This window comes from Bubalus kerabau, chromosome 9 (genome assembly GCF_029407905.1).
Source record: "Bubalus kerabau isolate K-KA32 ecotype Philippines breed swamp buffalo chromosome 9, PCC_UOA_SB_1v2, whole genome shotgun sequence".
NCBI classification, from domain to species: domain Eukaryota; kingdom Metazoa; phylum Chordata; class Mammalia; order Artiodactyla; family Bovidae; genus Bubalus; species Bubalus kerabau.
In genome coordinates, this window is record NC_073632.1 from 109,587,183 (window position 1) to 109,604,337 (window position 17,155).

Here is a 17,155-nt window from a genome sequence, read left to right on the forward strand (position 1 = left end):
GAAAATGTGTTGCTACTGTTGACTCAAAAAAGATGTACAACTAGAGAGTTGTGAGTTAAGTTTTATTTAGGGCACAATGAGGCCTGCAGCCCGGGAGGCAGCATCTCAGAGAGCTCTGAGAGTCTGCTCCAAAGTGGCAGTGGGGAAAGTCAGTATAGAAGGTTTTGGTGAAGGGGGAATTCACTACTGTGAACATTTTACAAAAGGTTTTTGTTAGTCATGAGGGTCTGGCATCACCATGCAGGGATTTAATATGTTTCTCTAGATATGCCAGGATTGAGATCATAAAATCTGTTCCTAAAAACATTCAACTATCTAAAGACCCATCCCACCAGATTCCCTGGAGGACAGAGTGCCTCCCTCCACCCTGAACTCCCTCGGGGGGTGTTGGAGGTCCACAGCTATACCAGCACGGGGTTCGATCTCCATAGAGGCAGATGGCAAAGGCCTTTGTTGTTCTGCCACTGGCAATGCTCTTGGCAGGTGCCAATTTGTAGTTGACACTACCAACCCAAACTTGGGTCTCCTCGCCCGCACAGTAAAGCCAACACACTGACCCTGGGCTGTGGGGAAGGAATGGGCAGTGTTCACTGCAGGTTGATGAGCAAGGAGTCTGAACAGCTGGTGCTCCAAACAGCCCAGCTCCCTGTGGGTTTCAGCAAAGCATTTACAGGCCAGATGAGGGAGGGGGTCCCAGGGAGTGTGATCAGTTCTCTGATTGGTTTATGGTGAGGTCACAGGGAGGGGTCAGGTGTTCACATGATCAACCCTCAGGCACCGATATGTCTGGGGACCATGTGCTCTTGGTCTAGTAGTTGACTTCTTCCTTTTGGATGGGGTTTAAAAAAAATAGAGGAAAACAACAGAATGGGAAAGACTGGAGATCTCTTCAAGAAAATTAGAGATACCAAGGGAACATTTCATGCAAAGGCTCGATAAAGGACAGAAATGGTATGGACCTAACAGAAGCAGAAAATATTAAGAAAAGGCGGCAAGAATACACAGAAAAACTGTACAAAAAAGAGCTTCATGACCCAGATAATCACGATGGTGTGATCAGTCACCTAGAGCCAGACATCCTGGAATATGAAGTCAAGTGGGCCTTAGAAAGCATCACTATGAACAAAGCTAGTGGAGGTGACGGAATTCCAGTTGAGCTATTTCAAATCCTGAAAGATGATGCTGTGAAAGTGCTGCACTCAATATGCCAGCAAATTTGGAAAACTCAGCAGTGGCCACAGGACTGGAAAAGGTCAGTTTTCATTCCAGTCCCAAAGAAAGGCAATGCCAAAGAATGCTCAAACTACTGCACAATTGCACTCATCTCACACGCTAGTAAAGTAATGCTCAAAATTCTCCAAGCCAGGCTTCAGTAGTACATGAACCGTGAAATTTCAGATGTTCAAGCTGGATTTAGAAAAGGCAGAGGAACCAGATATCAAATTGCCAACATCCACAGGATCATCGAAAAATCAAGAGAGTTCCAGAAAAACATCTATTTCTGCTTTATTGACTATGCCAAAGCCTTTGACTGTGTGGATCACAATCAACTGTGGAAAATTCTGAAAGAGATGGGAATACCAGACCACCTGACCTGCCTCTTGAGACACCTACATGCAGGTCAGGAAGCAACAGTTAGAACTGGACATGGAACAACAGACTGGTTCCAAATAGGGAAAGGAGTACGTCAAGGCTGTATATTGTCACCCTGCTGATTTAACTTGTATGCAGAGTACATCATGAGAAACGCTGGGCTGGAAGAAACGCAAGCTGGAATCAAGACTGCCGGGAGAAATATCAATAACCTCAGATATGCAGATGACACCACCCTTATGGCAGAAAGAGAAGAGGCACTAAAAAGCCTGTTGATGAAAGTGGAAGAGGAGAGTGAAAAAGTTGGCTTAAAGCTCAACATTCAGAAAACGAAGATCATGGCATCCAGTCCCATCACTTCATGGCAAATAGATGGGGAAACAGTGGAAACAGTGTTCAGACTTTATTTTACTGAAGATGGTGATTGCAGCCATGAAATTAGAAGACACTTACTCCTTGGAAGGAAAGTTATGACCAACCTAGATAGCATATTGAAAAGAAGAGACATTACTTTGCCAACAAAGGTCTGTCTAGTCAAGGCTGTGGTTTTTCCAGTGATCATGTATGGATGTGAAAGTTGGACGGTGAAGAAAGCTGAGCGCCGAAGAATTGATGCTTTTGAACTGTGGTGTTATAGAAGATTCTTGAGAGTCCCTTGGACTGCAAGGAGATCCAATCAGTCCATCCCAAAGGAGATCAGTCCTGCGTGTACATTGGAAGGACTGATGCTGAAGCTGAAACTCCAATCCTTTGGCCACCTCAAGAGAAGAGTTGACTCATTGGAAAAGACCCTGATGCTGGGAGGGATTGGGGGCAAGAGGAGAAGGGGACGACAGAGGACGAGATGGCTGGATGGCATCACCGACTGGATGGACATGAGTTTGAGTGAACTCCGGGAGTTGGTGATGGACAGGGAGGCCTGGTGTGCTACGGTTCATGGAGTCACAAAGAGTTGGACACGACTGAGTGACTGAACTGAACTGAACTAGCATCCACGAGACAGCTCAGGAATGAGCACCAGAGACGTCATCTGGGGGCTTGTGAGGGGGGCTCAGCGAAGGACCTGGAGGAGGGGGTCCACCCTGGAAGGCCCATCAGGTCCTGCTCCATTGGGATTTTAAGAGTAATCACATTTGCACCAAACCGAGCCCTGTGTTTTCCTGTTTTAGTTATTGCCGTTGTTATTACTCTGCATGTAACCGTATATACGGTTAACATATTTAGATATTCATGTTGGCTTGGTGTTCTCTACTCACACTCCGCCCAATAACCAGGTGCGATGCCCTGCGGGCACCCTGCAGGGAGCAGGCACTGCACCTGGAGGGCAGATCAAATAGCCACCACGCTCTGTGATAACTCACTTCTCATGTCGCCTCCACACAAGGCTTGGTACGTTCACAGGAGGAGCACAGAGCTGGAAGGCCCGGAGTCTGCGCTCCCAGGAGGGTTCCGTCCAGCCCGCTGGGAGAATGAAGTTTTAATACCATTTGACCAGCCTCTTTGATGAGATTTTCACTCACAAACGGAATGCCCGCTTGTTCTGAGTGTCCTTTCTGCTAATGATTCACGGGTCATTTTAAAGGAACCGAGAACCTTTGAGAGAGGAAGTCTGGTTCTGGGACACAGCTGTGTTAGGAGTTGGATTCCAGCCAGCAATGCTGCACCCGCAGCTTTTCTCATCGTTCTGGGGTCCTGATGTGTGTCCTCGCCGGGACTCTGCACAGACCCCGTCGGGAAGCTGGCCCCCAGGGCCCCTCAGCACCCTCTCTGATGTGGGCCGTGCACCTCGCAGGGCCCATGGGCCCCTTCCCCGAGCCCCGTGCCCAGCACACACCCTGGTCGTCCATGTCCACTCAGGGCAGAAGTGGCCCTGCCGGCCTGTCCGCGTTTCCTCAGCAGGTGCCCCAGGTGTGAGAGCTAGCAGATGGTATCAGTCTCCCAACTGACACCTCGAGCTACTCGGGCTCCTTGCTGGCACTAGAGATGGGTAGGGCAGGTTCTCCAAGGTGCAAGGGGGAGGGGAGGATCCCAGAGCACAGACTACCAGTGGTGGCTCCGGACTGGACAGGCCGTGAGGCTGCTTCATATGCTCCTGGGCGGTGTGTGTTGCTTACAAGTTGTTACCTGTGCAACCGGTCCAGCAGGAGGCGCTGTTTAATTAAGCCCATCCAGGCTCAGATCCAAAGTTCCTTTCAACCACCCTCGCCTGCAGGCAGCCCGGAGGCATGAACCTGACCGAGGGGGTTCTGTGGTGGATGCAGCCTCGAGGCAGGAGGCCCCAGTCACACGGGCCCCCTGCCCCCTTGCCTCTGGTTCAGCGGGGACAGGCTGGCTGAGAAGACGGGACACAGAGCCTGCGGACTCCTCTGTCCATCGGCCTCCCTCGTCCATGACTGCCAGAGCACAGCAAACCTGCTCCCGTCTACGGGGCAGCGTTAGAAACCCCAGCCGTGCTGCGTGCTGACCCGAGGCGTCAGGACAGGCTCCTGGGGCCGCCCCGCCCCTGCCCGGGGTCAGCCTCCCCTCCCAGTGCCCCGCACGGCGCTGGCCACGCGGTGTTGACGCGTGCCGGGGGCCTGCAGTCCCCACGGCTTCCCCGGAAACAGCACGGGTGTGCCCAGGACACCTCGGCAGGGTCCAGGTGCAGGCCCGGGGTACCCACTTCCCATTGCCTGCCCACAAGGCAGAGGACACTATGAGCAGCAGGGACTGGGGGTGCCCTCCGGAAACAGGCCCCGACCTGCCACTGCCCACGGCCAGCTCACCCACTTTCAGGGAGCTCCAGTTTTCACCTGTAAGTGTCCTTTCTGGGATACAGTTCTTCAGTTTCTTAACAAACACAGCAAGGTATTTAATCATACTCATTTCACAAATATTTAAATCATTTATTGTCATTAATTTACAGCATTTCAATATACACACTGCACGGAAGTACAAATAGCTTTTCAAACACTGGCAATGTGCTTTCCGGTATGCGGCCAGCTGTCAGCCGGGTCATGGTCATTAAGGATATGCCTTCTGAGTACTTAAATGCTAATGGTTACAAATTTTGTTCTCTTCAGTTTTTCACTAAGTATATTCTTACAGATAATACACATATTGCTGCAGATAAAACCTTCATTGAGAATTATTAAATTGATTGCATATTTGTGCTACTCTTTCTGAAGAGAAGAAAATATTCAGTACTCATAAGGCAGCAGAGAATTGGTTTATGGACTCTGCTATGTCTAGAAAAATAGTCTGGTTAGTAAAAATAGCATTCCGCGTATTTTCCTCAGCAAGACTATTCATGATGGTGGAATCCGTGACTCGGCAACAGCAGCTGGCGATGCAGTCCCTTCAAAGGCCGGTTCTTCATCTCCCGTTGTTACGCTGATGCCTTTTTAGACATCCTGGGAAGAAGCACAAGGCAAAATCCAGTGAGGAAACAACTTCTCCACCAGCCTCAAAGGTCAGGAGGGCTTTAAGAAAGGTCATGGAGAGCTTGGTGTACACTTGTTTCAAGTCAGGATTTTACAGAAACAGTGATCTCCTACTTCATGCCAACGTTCCTGTTTTAATCAGTGACTTTTCACTGTGCTGTATTAACCGCCCAATCACTGTTTCAAATTCTCGGCATAGTTTTGCTCTGAATCAAGTCTCCCCAGCTGCGGACACACTTCTGTCCACACCCACACCCTAGAGGTTTCTGCTCTACTCCGCCCAGCTCCTCAAAGCACAAAGGGTGAGAGGGGTCTGCTCACTCGTGCCGGATCAGCCGTCCTCCCTGGATGAGCTGTGCTACTTCGTTGGTGGCGTGGCAGGCGAACAGGAGCCAGTTCCGAGGCTGCACCTTGTAGGCGAATCTCATGAACGTGAGGGAGTAACAGCAGAGGGCTGTCAGGACACAAAAGACAGAGTGTGACTGACAGCCGCCAAGATCGAGGGCTGCTGGGCCGACTGCCTCAACACAAGAGCCTCTTCTGCTACAACCTTTGCATGCTTCCGCAAATGGGAAACTCATGAGATGGTTTGCCCCGCCGCTGGGCACACTGTTGTTTATTAAAGTCAGTGCGCGGACATCAGTTCTAAGCTCCTTTTCTGTCCCCTAGAGGTGTTTATGGAGAAGGCAATGGCACCGCACTCCAGTCCTCCTGCCTGGAAAATCCCATGGACAGAGAAGCCTGGTAGGCTGCAGTCCATGGGGTCGCAAAGAGTTGGACAGGACTGAGCGACTTCACTTTCACTTTTCTCACTTTCATGCATTGGAGAAGGAAATGGCAACCCACTCCAGTGTTCTTGCCTGGAGAATTCCAGGGACGGGGGAGCCTGGTGGGCTGCTGTCTATGGAGTCACACAGAATCGGACACGACTGAAGCGACTTAGCAGCAGCAGCAGAGTTGTTTATAGTCTGTTATCTGAAAGAGCTGCCATTTAATCCCCTCAACATGTTTTACGGTCAAATATTAAGAGTTTCAAGTAAACTTAAAGATACTTTTTCTGAATGAAGCTCAAGAGGACACACTCTTTAACTGGGGTACTAAATCTGAAAGGCAGACAGGACCCTAACAAATACTCTAAACACAGGAGCCCAGTTTCTCCCTTCTGTGTGACGTAAGGTCTCTTGAAGCCAGCAGGCTCTCTGTGGTACTTTCTAACGTGACTGCAGTATCTGGGGCAACAAACTTGAAACGTACGCAGGACCTGTATCATGCTATAATTATACATAAAAATCCTCCCAGTTATTCACATCTGCATCCTTACCAAATGTCATCCGCCCACTGATAATCTCTGGGGACTTCTTCATGTCATTGATGGCGGCAATGGGAAGACCCCAGTTGGCTACTGGGCCCCAGAAGTGCTATAAAAAATGAGGAGAGAAAGAAGAGGAAAAGTGAAGATGGAGCCATGAACAGCTGCAACTTCTACTCTAGATGGTAACTCGAACTGTGCAGTTAACCCTTGGGTTACCAGGCAGGCAGGCGCTGGGCTGTGCAAGTGCTGGCCTATGAACCAGCGGTTCTCACAGGTGAGACCCCAAACTGAAGGGAGCAGGCACTTTACCAGATGGCAGTTAAGTAATCTCTGATTATCTCATTTAGAGAATTTTCAAATGAGATCAACTTCTTGCATAATTCAATCTTGCCACAACTGAACTTAAACCTTGTTAGAACTATTCTCTGCAATGTTTAAATCTATCAGAACTTCTTTTTTCAAGTTTTCATTAAGATATGTGTCAGTATCTCTTAAAATACAGACCCTAAGTTGCATACTTTTTCTGAAGAAAATAACTTAGAAAGGGAAGAAACTGCTTTCCGTTCATATGATCATATTCAGATCAGAGAACCAAAAAATGTATACTTGGAACCTCAGATAGTATGAAATAAAGATTGAAAAATACTTTTAAAATAGCAGTAGCGCCTATACTTAGGAAATGGACCGACCGTTTCTCACCTGCAACCCCAGCCATCACAGGCACCAAAACTTAGTCGTCCATGTTGGACAGCAGTGGCAGCCAATTTACTTTACTTTCTGAGGCTGAAATAAGCCCAGGGGCTTTCCCTATTAAATTAAAACTTGTCTTATTTATGCACAATTTGCAAATAATACTTGAAAGTATGAAGGAGGGAATCCCTGGCGCCAGTGGTTAGGCCTAAGTCTCTCACTTGGGAGGCCCAGGTCTGATCCCTGGCTGGGGAACTAAGATTCCCACAAGCTATGCGGCACAGCCGAAAAAATAAAAGTAAAATGTGAAGGAAACCACATGTCATTGGCTAAAGACCCTTTTTGGTTATCAGAACATTAAGCAGTGCTTTATTTCTGCCTATCACAGCATTTAAGATAAATTTAGACTGCAGAATACATTTCTAGATCTGCATTTTTTAATACTGACCAAGATTCATTAAAATTCAAAACCTCCTAAGAATGAGAAAGAAGGGAAATGCAAAAAAAAATAAATGAGAATTACCTCCGTCATGATCTAACACTTTGAAATGTTTGCACGGTACACTTGACGCGCGCACGAGGCCGTGCCTTGGGAAGCTACCCAGCGTCAGCGCTGTCCTGTGCCAGCACGCTGGGAACTGCGGCGTCCACGTCTGAGTTACGGACCCCGTGACTTAGGCACAGCTGCTGCACAGAACCTCTGGGGTGCTGGGGTGGCTAATTAGTCCTGCTTTCAGACTGGATTCTGTTAGATGCGCACGGCTGAAGCTTTCCTAGTTCCGGTGTCTGGATGGGGGCTGGCTGCGTCCCTTCTTCCTCGCCCTCCAGTCTTCCAGTGACACAGTGTCCCCCCTCCTCACCTGCCTACTTCAGGGAGGGGCCTGTGCTTCCCTTGTGGCCCCTCACTTTATCCCACATCATCTTCTTCTCCGCCTTTTTTTACCATGTCAGTCTATTCCCATCACTTGCTGTTTAACTGTTTCCCATCACTCTGCTCTGCTCAGCGACCTCTGAGCTACACATCACGCACACGGCTCCCTGCGGGGCTCGGCCATGCCAGGCGTCTGCATCACAGCTGTGGCCAGACAGTGGAGGCCTCGGCGTGAATCTGAAACCTGAGGCAGGCCGGGGACTTCCGGCCACATGGCAGTGCTCACAGTTTCACTGGCCTGAGTGTAGGGTCATGTGACACAGGGTTCTGCAAGTCAAGGGCTGTATATACACTTGTGGTTATAAGCACTGACATATACCTAAGATACATTGCTTAAAAAGAACATAAAGGGCAAATATAATTTCAACACTAGTTAGGAAATTATCTTTTCTATCTAGTACGAGGCTCCAGTTGTCACTCCAGTTGTCCACTGGAGTAACGTCTGGCCTCTGCTGCAGATGCTTGTAGGTCAGTGCTGGTACTCAAGGGAAGTCAGCGTCCAGAGGAGACCCCGAGGACCCAGGGGGCACTGGAGGCGCCCCCGGCCCGAGGCCTGCACGATGGAGGCAGGATGTGCTATTTCCTGTCCATAACTCTGCTACGGCACAAAGTCTGCAGAAGCCTTGAGCGAAGGAGAGATAGGCTCTTACCGTACTATTTCGTGAGGAGCCGCCGAGGTTTGGACAGGAAAGACATAGGGAAGAAAAAAAAAAGATCAGATGCTTTGAAACATTTCAGTTTCTTTAACGGCACACGTGTCCACGTCTCAGTAACAGAACAACAACACAAGCAGCACATTTTTAAAAAAGATGATTTAGTGATATTTCCAACAATAACCTTGACCTAACGAAAGTAAACCTTAATTTTATCAAAAATAAACTAAATCCTTAAAGCCAGGCTATCCAATAGGAATACAATGCAAGTCACACACAGGAGCCACATAAGGAAGTTCAAGATTTCTGGAAGCTGTGTTCACAAAAATGAAAAACAGGGGTTAACCTTATTTATTTCGATGTTTCAAAATATTTTAATTTGGACATGTAATCAAGAACAACCTCACAATGAGGCATTTTACATTCTTTTTTGGCTCTAAGTCTCTGAGATCCAGTGGGCGCCAACACTCCCGGGAAACCTCAGCCTGGACCGGCCGCCCTCCACAAGCTGCACGGCCACTTGGGCTGGGGGCTCTGACTGGACAGCACGGCTTCAAGGGAACATTTGGAAACAACTAGTGGACAGAAGCACAGTGCTGCAGAATTCTATCCACAATGAACTTTCCACTCTCACTGACTAACAGGCTATCACCAGAACATAAGCCCCTAAAAATAGGCGTGTAATTCTATATCTGTTCAGACTGAAATTCTGGTCCAAGTGACAGCCAGCATTCACAAGGCATTCAGACAATGTTTGCTGAATGAAGAGAAAAATCTTTCAATGTTAAGTGAATTGTTTTCCTGAATGTTAAAACTAATGCCATTCAGAAATATGTCGAGTTACTTTTATTACTGAAAGGGTAGTTCTTCTTTCCAGGATATAGCTGAATAGTTCTGTTAAGGCAAACTTTTATTAAAGTGCACCTTACTTCCCTGGTGGCTCAGACGGTAAAGCGTCTGTCTACACTGCGGGAGACCCGGGTTCGATCCCTGGGTCGGGAAGATCCCCAGGAGAAGGAAATGCAACCCACTCCAGTACTATTGCCTGGAAAATCCCATGGACAGGGGAGCCTGGTAGGCTACAGTCCATGGGGTCGCAAAGAGTCAGACACAACTGAGCGACTTCACTTTCACTGAAAGAATCACTGGAATAAAACGATAAAAATCTTTATACACACAGTCACGTCCGAAGAACTCATCTTGTCCTTTTGTTCTTGGGCATGTCGCGCAATTCCCCCAGCCAGGAATGAAACCCGCGCCCTGCACTGGAAGAGGAGTCTCAACCCCTGAATCACCAGGGAGGTCCCTCCTCTAGTTGTTTCGAGTTAGGGCTCAAGGAAGTTCTAATTTTCAGCATGAAAGCACTTGCCAAAGGTGCTAACAATACACTTCAAGTAGCTTGCATTATGAAATACGAGCAGCCTAGAAAGAGCCCGTCTTTCACAGGTAGGTGAGCTGTTTTCACAGATGGCATTTCCACTGTGGAACAAGCAGGTCCCGGCTGAGCACAGGGCTTTACTGGGGCAATGTCCTGAGCCGCTCAGGGCAGGATCTGGCAGTTTACAGGCTGCAGTCACCTCTGGGGTTGCTCTCCTCTGTTCAGGGTCTGAACACAGGCCTTTTATTCATCGATCAATGACCAATGGCTGTTTGGTTTTTTTTCCCTACAAATTATTTCAAAAATATTCCAAGATGTAGTTCTTAAAATCCAAAATGTCAACTTGATAATTTAGTTTTCAATTCAGAACTCTCTCCTTGGATTCTACAATAGTTCAAACTCTACCCTATTTTACAACAGGTGACCTTAGGGCAGATTATAGAGGAATGTGAAGGAGGAATTAATTTCTGCCACCATTCCCTGCTCCGTACAAAAGTCCTATGTGAAACTGATCACAAAAATAATGTTGATCATATCACTTTAATAGTGGTTTAATGATTATAAAACGACCTTGAGAATAAAACTGTTCTAAACATCTTTGGGAAATACAAAAATCCATAACTCAACGTCTCTTAATTCTGCGTCAGAGTTGTCCAAAACGTGAATCAACTATCAGTCAAAAAATCTAAAAAGGACATTGGTGCAGGGCCAAACTAGAAAAGAAAAGTCTCCCAGTATGTGTGAGTATCTGTTCTAAAGAAAGATACACCTAAAAGCACACCAACTGCGCCTGGGGACAGGGACGTAAACTGGAGAACACCCCCTCTCTCCACTCGGGACGCGCCTGCACTTCCGTGAAGGTTAAAAACCTCAGAACAAAACAAAACACCCTCAAAACAGATACAGGTTTTCCTGGTTCACTTGACCTTGAATTTTCGTGAAGGAGAAACCAGGTAAGAATGTTGATGGAGGGACTTCCTTGGTGGTCCAGTGGCTAAGGCTCTGCACTCCCAATGCAGGGAGCCCCAGGGTTGACCCCTGGTCAGGGAACAAAACCCCATCTGCCCCAACTAAGATCCCACCTGCCCCAACTAAAGACCCTACCTGACCCAACTAAAGATCTTGCACAGCCAAATAAATAAATAATTTTTTAAAAAAGCAGAATGATAATGGAGGTGACAGAGGAGGAGGACCAGGACCACCCTAAATAAACGTTACCTTCTGTCCCTCCTTTATCTGAATGCTGCTCGTCTGGTCCCAGGTCTGTCCCACACCCATTTTTATTTTCAACAAGTCTCCTGGGTGCTGCCAATTTGCTTCCTTTTCCTAAAACTACTGACAGTAATTGTTAGCTTTCTCTGCAAGTACTCTGGGTAATTTAGGTAATTTATAACTTGATCCTAGCATAGTCTGTCTGTATCGCTCCTGAGAGAAAAATAAGATTCTGAGATATTCTAGACCGCAACTCTCTTAGAGGCTGAAAATGGTGATCACCATTTCATTTATTCTCACCAACTTTTACCTGATTTTCTACTTCAAGTTAAAATCAGGGAGTTTTTACAAATCATAATGTGTGATATTCAATTGGTCAAAACTAAACTGGAAGGGAGAAAAGAGACTCTTGTGGCCAGTTCTGCTTCAACACTCAGCCTCAGAAAGTGTTTGCAGGTCATTTACATGACAGGGAAGCAAAGCCAAGGGCAGGGCGTAGAAGCTCGTGGCAGAGAAGGGAGACACACACAGGAGAAGGGGGTGCAGAGAAAGCACTGACACCTTCTTTTCAAAACCAGTTTTGTGCATAACTACTTCCCTTCAAATCTTAAATAGACATTCCTGTTTTGGCTTCACAACTTTGGCGTCCAGAGGGTCTCGACGTCTCAACTTTTCTGCGTGGTTTGGGTCTTAGTTTTCCCATAAGGCCAGCGAAGCACTGGACCATCTGATGTCTGAGGACCATTCAGCTCTAACATTCTATTCTATTTGGAAAGATTTCTGTTTTCCCCTGCAACTTCTCCCTTGGGTATTAAGTATAAATTCTTAAAGCTCTCCTGGAAGCTTAGAAGTTAAAATTAACAGAATTTATTAACTGGAGAATACTCACTGCAAACACCCAACTTACCTGGGGTTTATAAGAGCATGCTGACTGATAAACTGATTTTCTGACACTCATGATCTAGGCTTACTTAAGAAGACCTCCTTTGCACGTATGTGCACATACACATCCATTCACTCCTCCAGGAAGGGGATAAATCTCTGGTATAAACATGCATAGACTGACAGACCACAAAACACACATCCTATCTCCAAGCTTAGCTGCTCCTTCAAATTTATTTTTCTTAATTCAGGAGGGAGAATGAGAGAAGAGGACCCCCCTGCCCCCCCCAAAAAAGCTATCTTCTTTTGCTTTCCACTGAGAAGGTATGTGAGGAAATAGTTTATTCTTCTTTAAAAAGATAACAGAATAGAGATCCAGAAAGTTCTTGATTCAAGATTTTCATTAAGGTAAGAAGAAGTCAGGGAAAGGAAAGCTGAAAGGCACCAAAAGGAGAGTACCAGAAACCCAGGGACTAAGCATGGAATATTCATAAAAATACGTTAATAGAACATTTCCTTCGGTAAGTATACACAGCACTATGCTGTGTCATCAAACAGTTACCCAAGCACAAAAACCAAGAAATTTGTCGAAGACGACACAGCTGGAAAGCAACGGAGCTCGGATTCAAACCCATCATCAAATTCAGTACTAGGCGCAGTAATACTGCCAGCCACACAGCAAAACTATTGCAATTACTTAATACTTTAATACTGAGACCCTATTTTGATGTCCCAGTTGTCCGAGTAATGCCTTTTAGAGCTGTTTTCATCCATACCAGATCCAACAAAATCCACACACTGCCTTTGGTTAGAGCCTGCTCTTTCAACTCAGGTTTCTTGACCAAAAAAAAAAAAAATCAACATTTTAAAATACACTTGAAAATTCACTTCAGTAAGAGAGGCATTTCAATCTTATTCAGAAAATGTAACTGACAGGAGTTTATAATCTATGTGAAACATGATTTTGAATTTTTGCTGCAGATGTCAACTCTGTCGTTAATAAGATGACTTTAAAACTCTACAACAGCTTTACTTTGGAAAACCTCTATACCCCTTTGGCAGGCTGTAAGAAGGCTGGAGCTCTTGAGTAGTCCAGGATTGCAAAGAATGTAGAACTGATGAGATGAGCAGGCACAGAACCCCATTTCTGATTGGAGGAGAATATGAAATTGTCTTCTTATTGCTTCATTTGCTTTTCCAGAAGCAAAGCAGGGGCTGTAAGGAAGACTGGAAGAACAAACAGGAGAAACACCCCTCTAATAAGTTCTGGAGAGAGAAGTCTGTCTTTCTAGGGAAAAAAGCTAAAACAAGAGCTTCTGATGAAACTTTTGATACCAGTCCTCAAACCTGTCCTCAATCACCACTTGGCAGGCTGGCATGAGATCCCACTGCTGCCAAGAGCAGCAGAGCAAACAAACCCAGAAGGACACTCGCTTCCTCTGCTCAGTCCACAAAAGTATTTCCAGGTGAAAATACACAGCTTCACACCTTGTGAAAATGAGGGAGACCCTGTAAGGGCTTTCTGGGTACAAAAGCCCCTCCATGCCCCCACTTCTTGTTACAGAAAAGGGCTTTAGTCTCCAAAGCCTTCCTGAAGTTCCCAAGGGCAGATTCAGGCAGTTACTAATGGGGAAAGTGAGGAAACACAGCAAGAAGGAAATGGCAGCAAGAAAAGTACTGAAAAAGTAAACAATATTTCAGCAACAAACCAAGTCCTAGCTCCTCCTAAAGGGATACACACCACAGTCTAACACAGACCTTTGAGCTGTTCTGCAGGAAGCAAGACCCCACCCTCGGTGGGGGTGGTGACTACATCCCCACCACGAGAAGCTGGAGCTGGGAGGTTGTCATCACGATTCCCCAAATCACCCGGTTACGTCACCACCCGCCAGTCAGAAGTCCACAAGCTGATCACACACCCTGCAGCCCTCGCTCTTCTGTTTCGTGTCTTTAAGAACCCTTTCTTGAGAGTCATCTGGGAGGCTGGGTCTTTTGAACATGAGCCGCCCCTTCGTGGTTTGCAGGGACCCTGCAATAAACACGGCACTTTCCTTCCCCACCATGCCGGGTCAGGAGATTGGCTTTGCTGTGTATAGGGTGCATAGACTCAAGCTCTGTTCAGCAAAATCCACATTTATGATTTTAACTTTTCCCATAACAGGAAACTTTTAAAAATGTTTCTGCTACAAAGACAGCAAGATATAATAGAAATACACAGTGATTTGGGGTTTCCAACTATTTTCACACCCCTCATCTGGTTTAATGTTCTCAACAACCCAGTGAGACAGGACATTGTGATTAAGCCCATTTCATAGATGGGGTAAATAAAGTCCACTGGGATTGACTGCTGGGGATCCCTTGGCCTGAAGTCATTCTTTGGAATCCCACCTGGGAGCCAAACCTCGCAGCACTTCCCTGGACACTGCGATTCTCTTCCTCATTTGGTCGGAGCTTAATACAATGAAAGCAATGCTAGAGAAGTTATACAAACATTAAAGCTACATGAACTTAACCTCTGAAAAAAGGTCACACACATCAAAGCATTCAACTGAAATGCTTGGCTCTCAGACACCTATCTAGTAGAAAAAATATAAATTTAGAAAAGTGGACTAACTCTCCTCCTTGAAAATACATATATTCTACAAACTCTTCCTAGGTGATCCCCAGCATATTTCTAATGCGGGTAAGATTTTATTCTTAATTACACCATACAGCTTTATCCTTAGTTGTCCTTAACTATTAGGAAGGCTCATCCACAGGAGAAAACATCAGTAAAACCTAAGGCAGTATCTGAAGCCATAGGGAAACTTAACTGCAGGGACTAAGCACACAGCCTCACATGACTACTTTGCTCAGACTTTCCAGGACATTAACGTGATAAATACTGTACTCCACAGTACCAAACATCTATCTTAATTAACCACAGTCCTATGCAAGTACAGAAAGTTTTTTTTTTTTTTAGAAAACGCAAGAGTGAAGTTCTTAATCCCAAATTTACGGCAGAAAATTATTTTTCTTACCCTACTGATCTTTAAAATTAGAAGTAAACAGTATTTGCAATAAGATTCAGAATTTTAAAAAATTATATATATATTTCTACTGGTAAATGAAGCTGCCTTCATACTGTACCCTATGGATCGTTACACTTTTTAGCTGTCATTGAGTGAGTGAGTGAAGTCGCTCAGTCGTGTCCGACTCTGCGACCCCATGGACTGTAGCCTACCAGGCTCATCTATCCATGGGATTTTCCAGGCAAGAGTACTGGAGTGGATTGCCATTTCCTTCTCCAGGGGATCTTCCCGACCCAGGGATTGAACCTGGGTCTCCCGCATTGTAGACAAACGCTTTACCGTCTGAGCCACCAGGGAAGTCTTTTAGCTGTCATTACCTCTTTACTATATTAAACTGTTGAAAAACACTGCAGTGCTCAGTTTACCTAGGTTTAAGAAAATCACACAAATAAAAACTAAAATTTAAAATTATTCTCCAGGGAAGAATACTGGAGTGGGTTGCCGTGCCCTCCTCCAAGGGATCCTCCCCACACAGGGAGTGAACCTCCTGCGTTGGCAAGCCGGTTCTTCACCAGGAGCGCCACCTCGGAAGCCCCCAAATAAACTATATAAAACGGCTTTAAAGTTTTTATGAAATATTTTGAAATACAAAGCAGGCGTCTCAAGGCTAGAGATAGAAATAAAATACAGAAAGTGTCTTCAGGCCTTTCATCCCGCCAAAGCCCTTTCTACCTGGAAAGAATCAATGGAAAATACCATGTAAAAAAGCGTGCGCTTGGTTGGCAGAATATTCGTCTGTAAAACTGCATTGGATATGAGTCCCTCCCACCCATGCCTGACCTCCTGAGGCTGAGAAACGCGAAGGACGAGTCGACCCGGCGGGCTCGGTGCCCTTGTGGCGGAGAAGGAGCCCTGGCCCCCGCCGCTCCGCTTGCCCCGCGCGACTCCAGGGCGCGCCCTCTCGGCGCCCGCCCGCCGCACACCTGCCGGGCAGGTGCCGGGAGGCGGAGCCCCGGCCCCCCTCGCCGGACCTGGCCGGCTCTCAGCGCTCGCCCGCGCCGGGGCTCCACCTGCGCCCCACTGTCCGGAGGCCCCTGCGCCGCGGCCCCCCAGCCGCCGGCCCGCTACCCCGGGACCCTGTTCGGCTGACTGCACTCCCGCCCGCCCCGCGCCCCTAGTCACGCACGCCATCGGCTCCGGAGCCCGGAGCCCTCTGAGGGTTCAGGGTCCGGCCGGGGGACTCGTCCAGGGTCTGGCCCTGGGGAACTCGTCCAGGGTCCGGTCCCGGAGGACTCGTCACCTCAGGAGTGACCGGACTCCCGCCCGCCCCGCTGCCCGCGGCGCCCCTCGTCACGCGCGCCATCCGCTCCGGAGCCCGGAGTCCTCTGCGCGTCCAGGGTCCGGCCCCGGGGGGACTCGTCACCTCATGAGGTAGTCCCGGAAGTCCTTGCTCCGGACATAGTCCGCCGCCTTCCGCACCAGCGCTCCTGCCATGGCCGTGCCGGACACCTAGCTGCCCGCGGTGCCCTCGCCGCAGCTCCTCGGATCCCAATGACACCCGGCGAAGCGGACAGCGCGGACACCGCACCCTACCGCCCGCGCGCGTCACGACAGCTCGGCCCCGCCTTACGGCCGCCGCCCGGCTCTCGGCCTACTGGAGGGCGCTGAGCGCGAGACGGCGGCGCCGATTGGCTGGCGCTCGCCGCACACCTCCGCCCCGCCCCTCAGAGGCGGTGCGCTGGGGAGAAAGGGGAGGGCCGCTGCCGTAAAACGGCCGGGGCCCGGCGGCGATTGGCTAGCGGTTGCTAGGCAGCCGAGCGGGCGCGCGCCGGGCGGCAAGTGACAGCTTCGTGGCTCGCGGGTCTGTTCTCGCCGCCTGCAGGGGCTCGCTACCCGCCTTTCGTGGGTTTTTGCAGCGGCCGCAGGCCCCGGAAAGGCGGCATGCCCAGAAGCCGCCCTCTGTACCGGCAGGGGAGCCGGTCACAAGCTCAGGACCGACGCCGGAGCCGCAGAGCCACGTGCGGGGCGAGCCGCGGGGAGAGGGAGACGTGGGAGCGCCCGGCTGTTCTGA

The 17,155-nt window shown here is 48.2% G+C and overlaps 1 protein-coding gene across 2 annotated transcripts; it reads right to left on the bottom strand.

The window, feature by feature from the left end:
- Window positions 1-4,457: 4,457 nt before the first annotated feature.
- On the bottom strand, window positions 4,458-16,725 carry MPC1 (mitochondrial pyruvate carrier 1). Of its 2 annotated transcripts, XM_055536177.1 has the most exons (5): window positions 16,508-16,725; window positions 14,959-14,962; window positions 6,337-6,433; window positions 5,337-5,469; window positions 4,458-4,985 (listed from the first exon to the last, which is right to left on the bottom strand). In XM_055536177.1, the coding sequence occupies exons 1-5, from the start codon at window positions 16,576-16,578 to the stop codon at window positions 4,961-4,963; spliced, it is 330 nt and encodes a 109-aa protein (XP_055392152.1). In that variant the 5' UTR covers window positions 16,579-16,725; the 3' UTR covers window positions 4,458-4,960. The 2 variants fall into 2 exon arrangements, with proteins under 2 accessions (XP_055392152.1, XP_055392151.1); XM_055536176.1 differs by lacking the exon at window positions 14,959-14,962 and having other exon boundaries at window positions 16,508-16,721.
- Window positions 16,726-17,155: the final 430 nt, after the last annotated feature.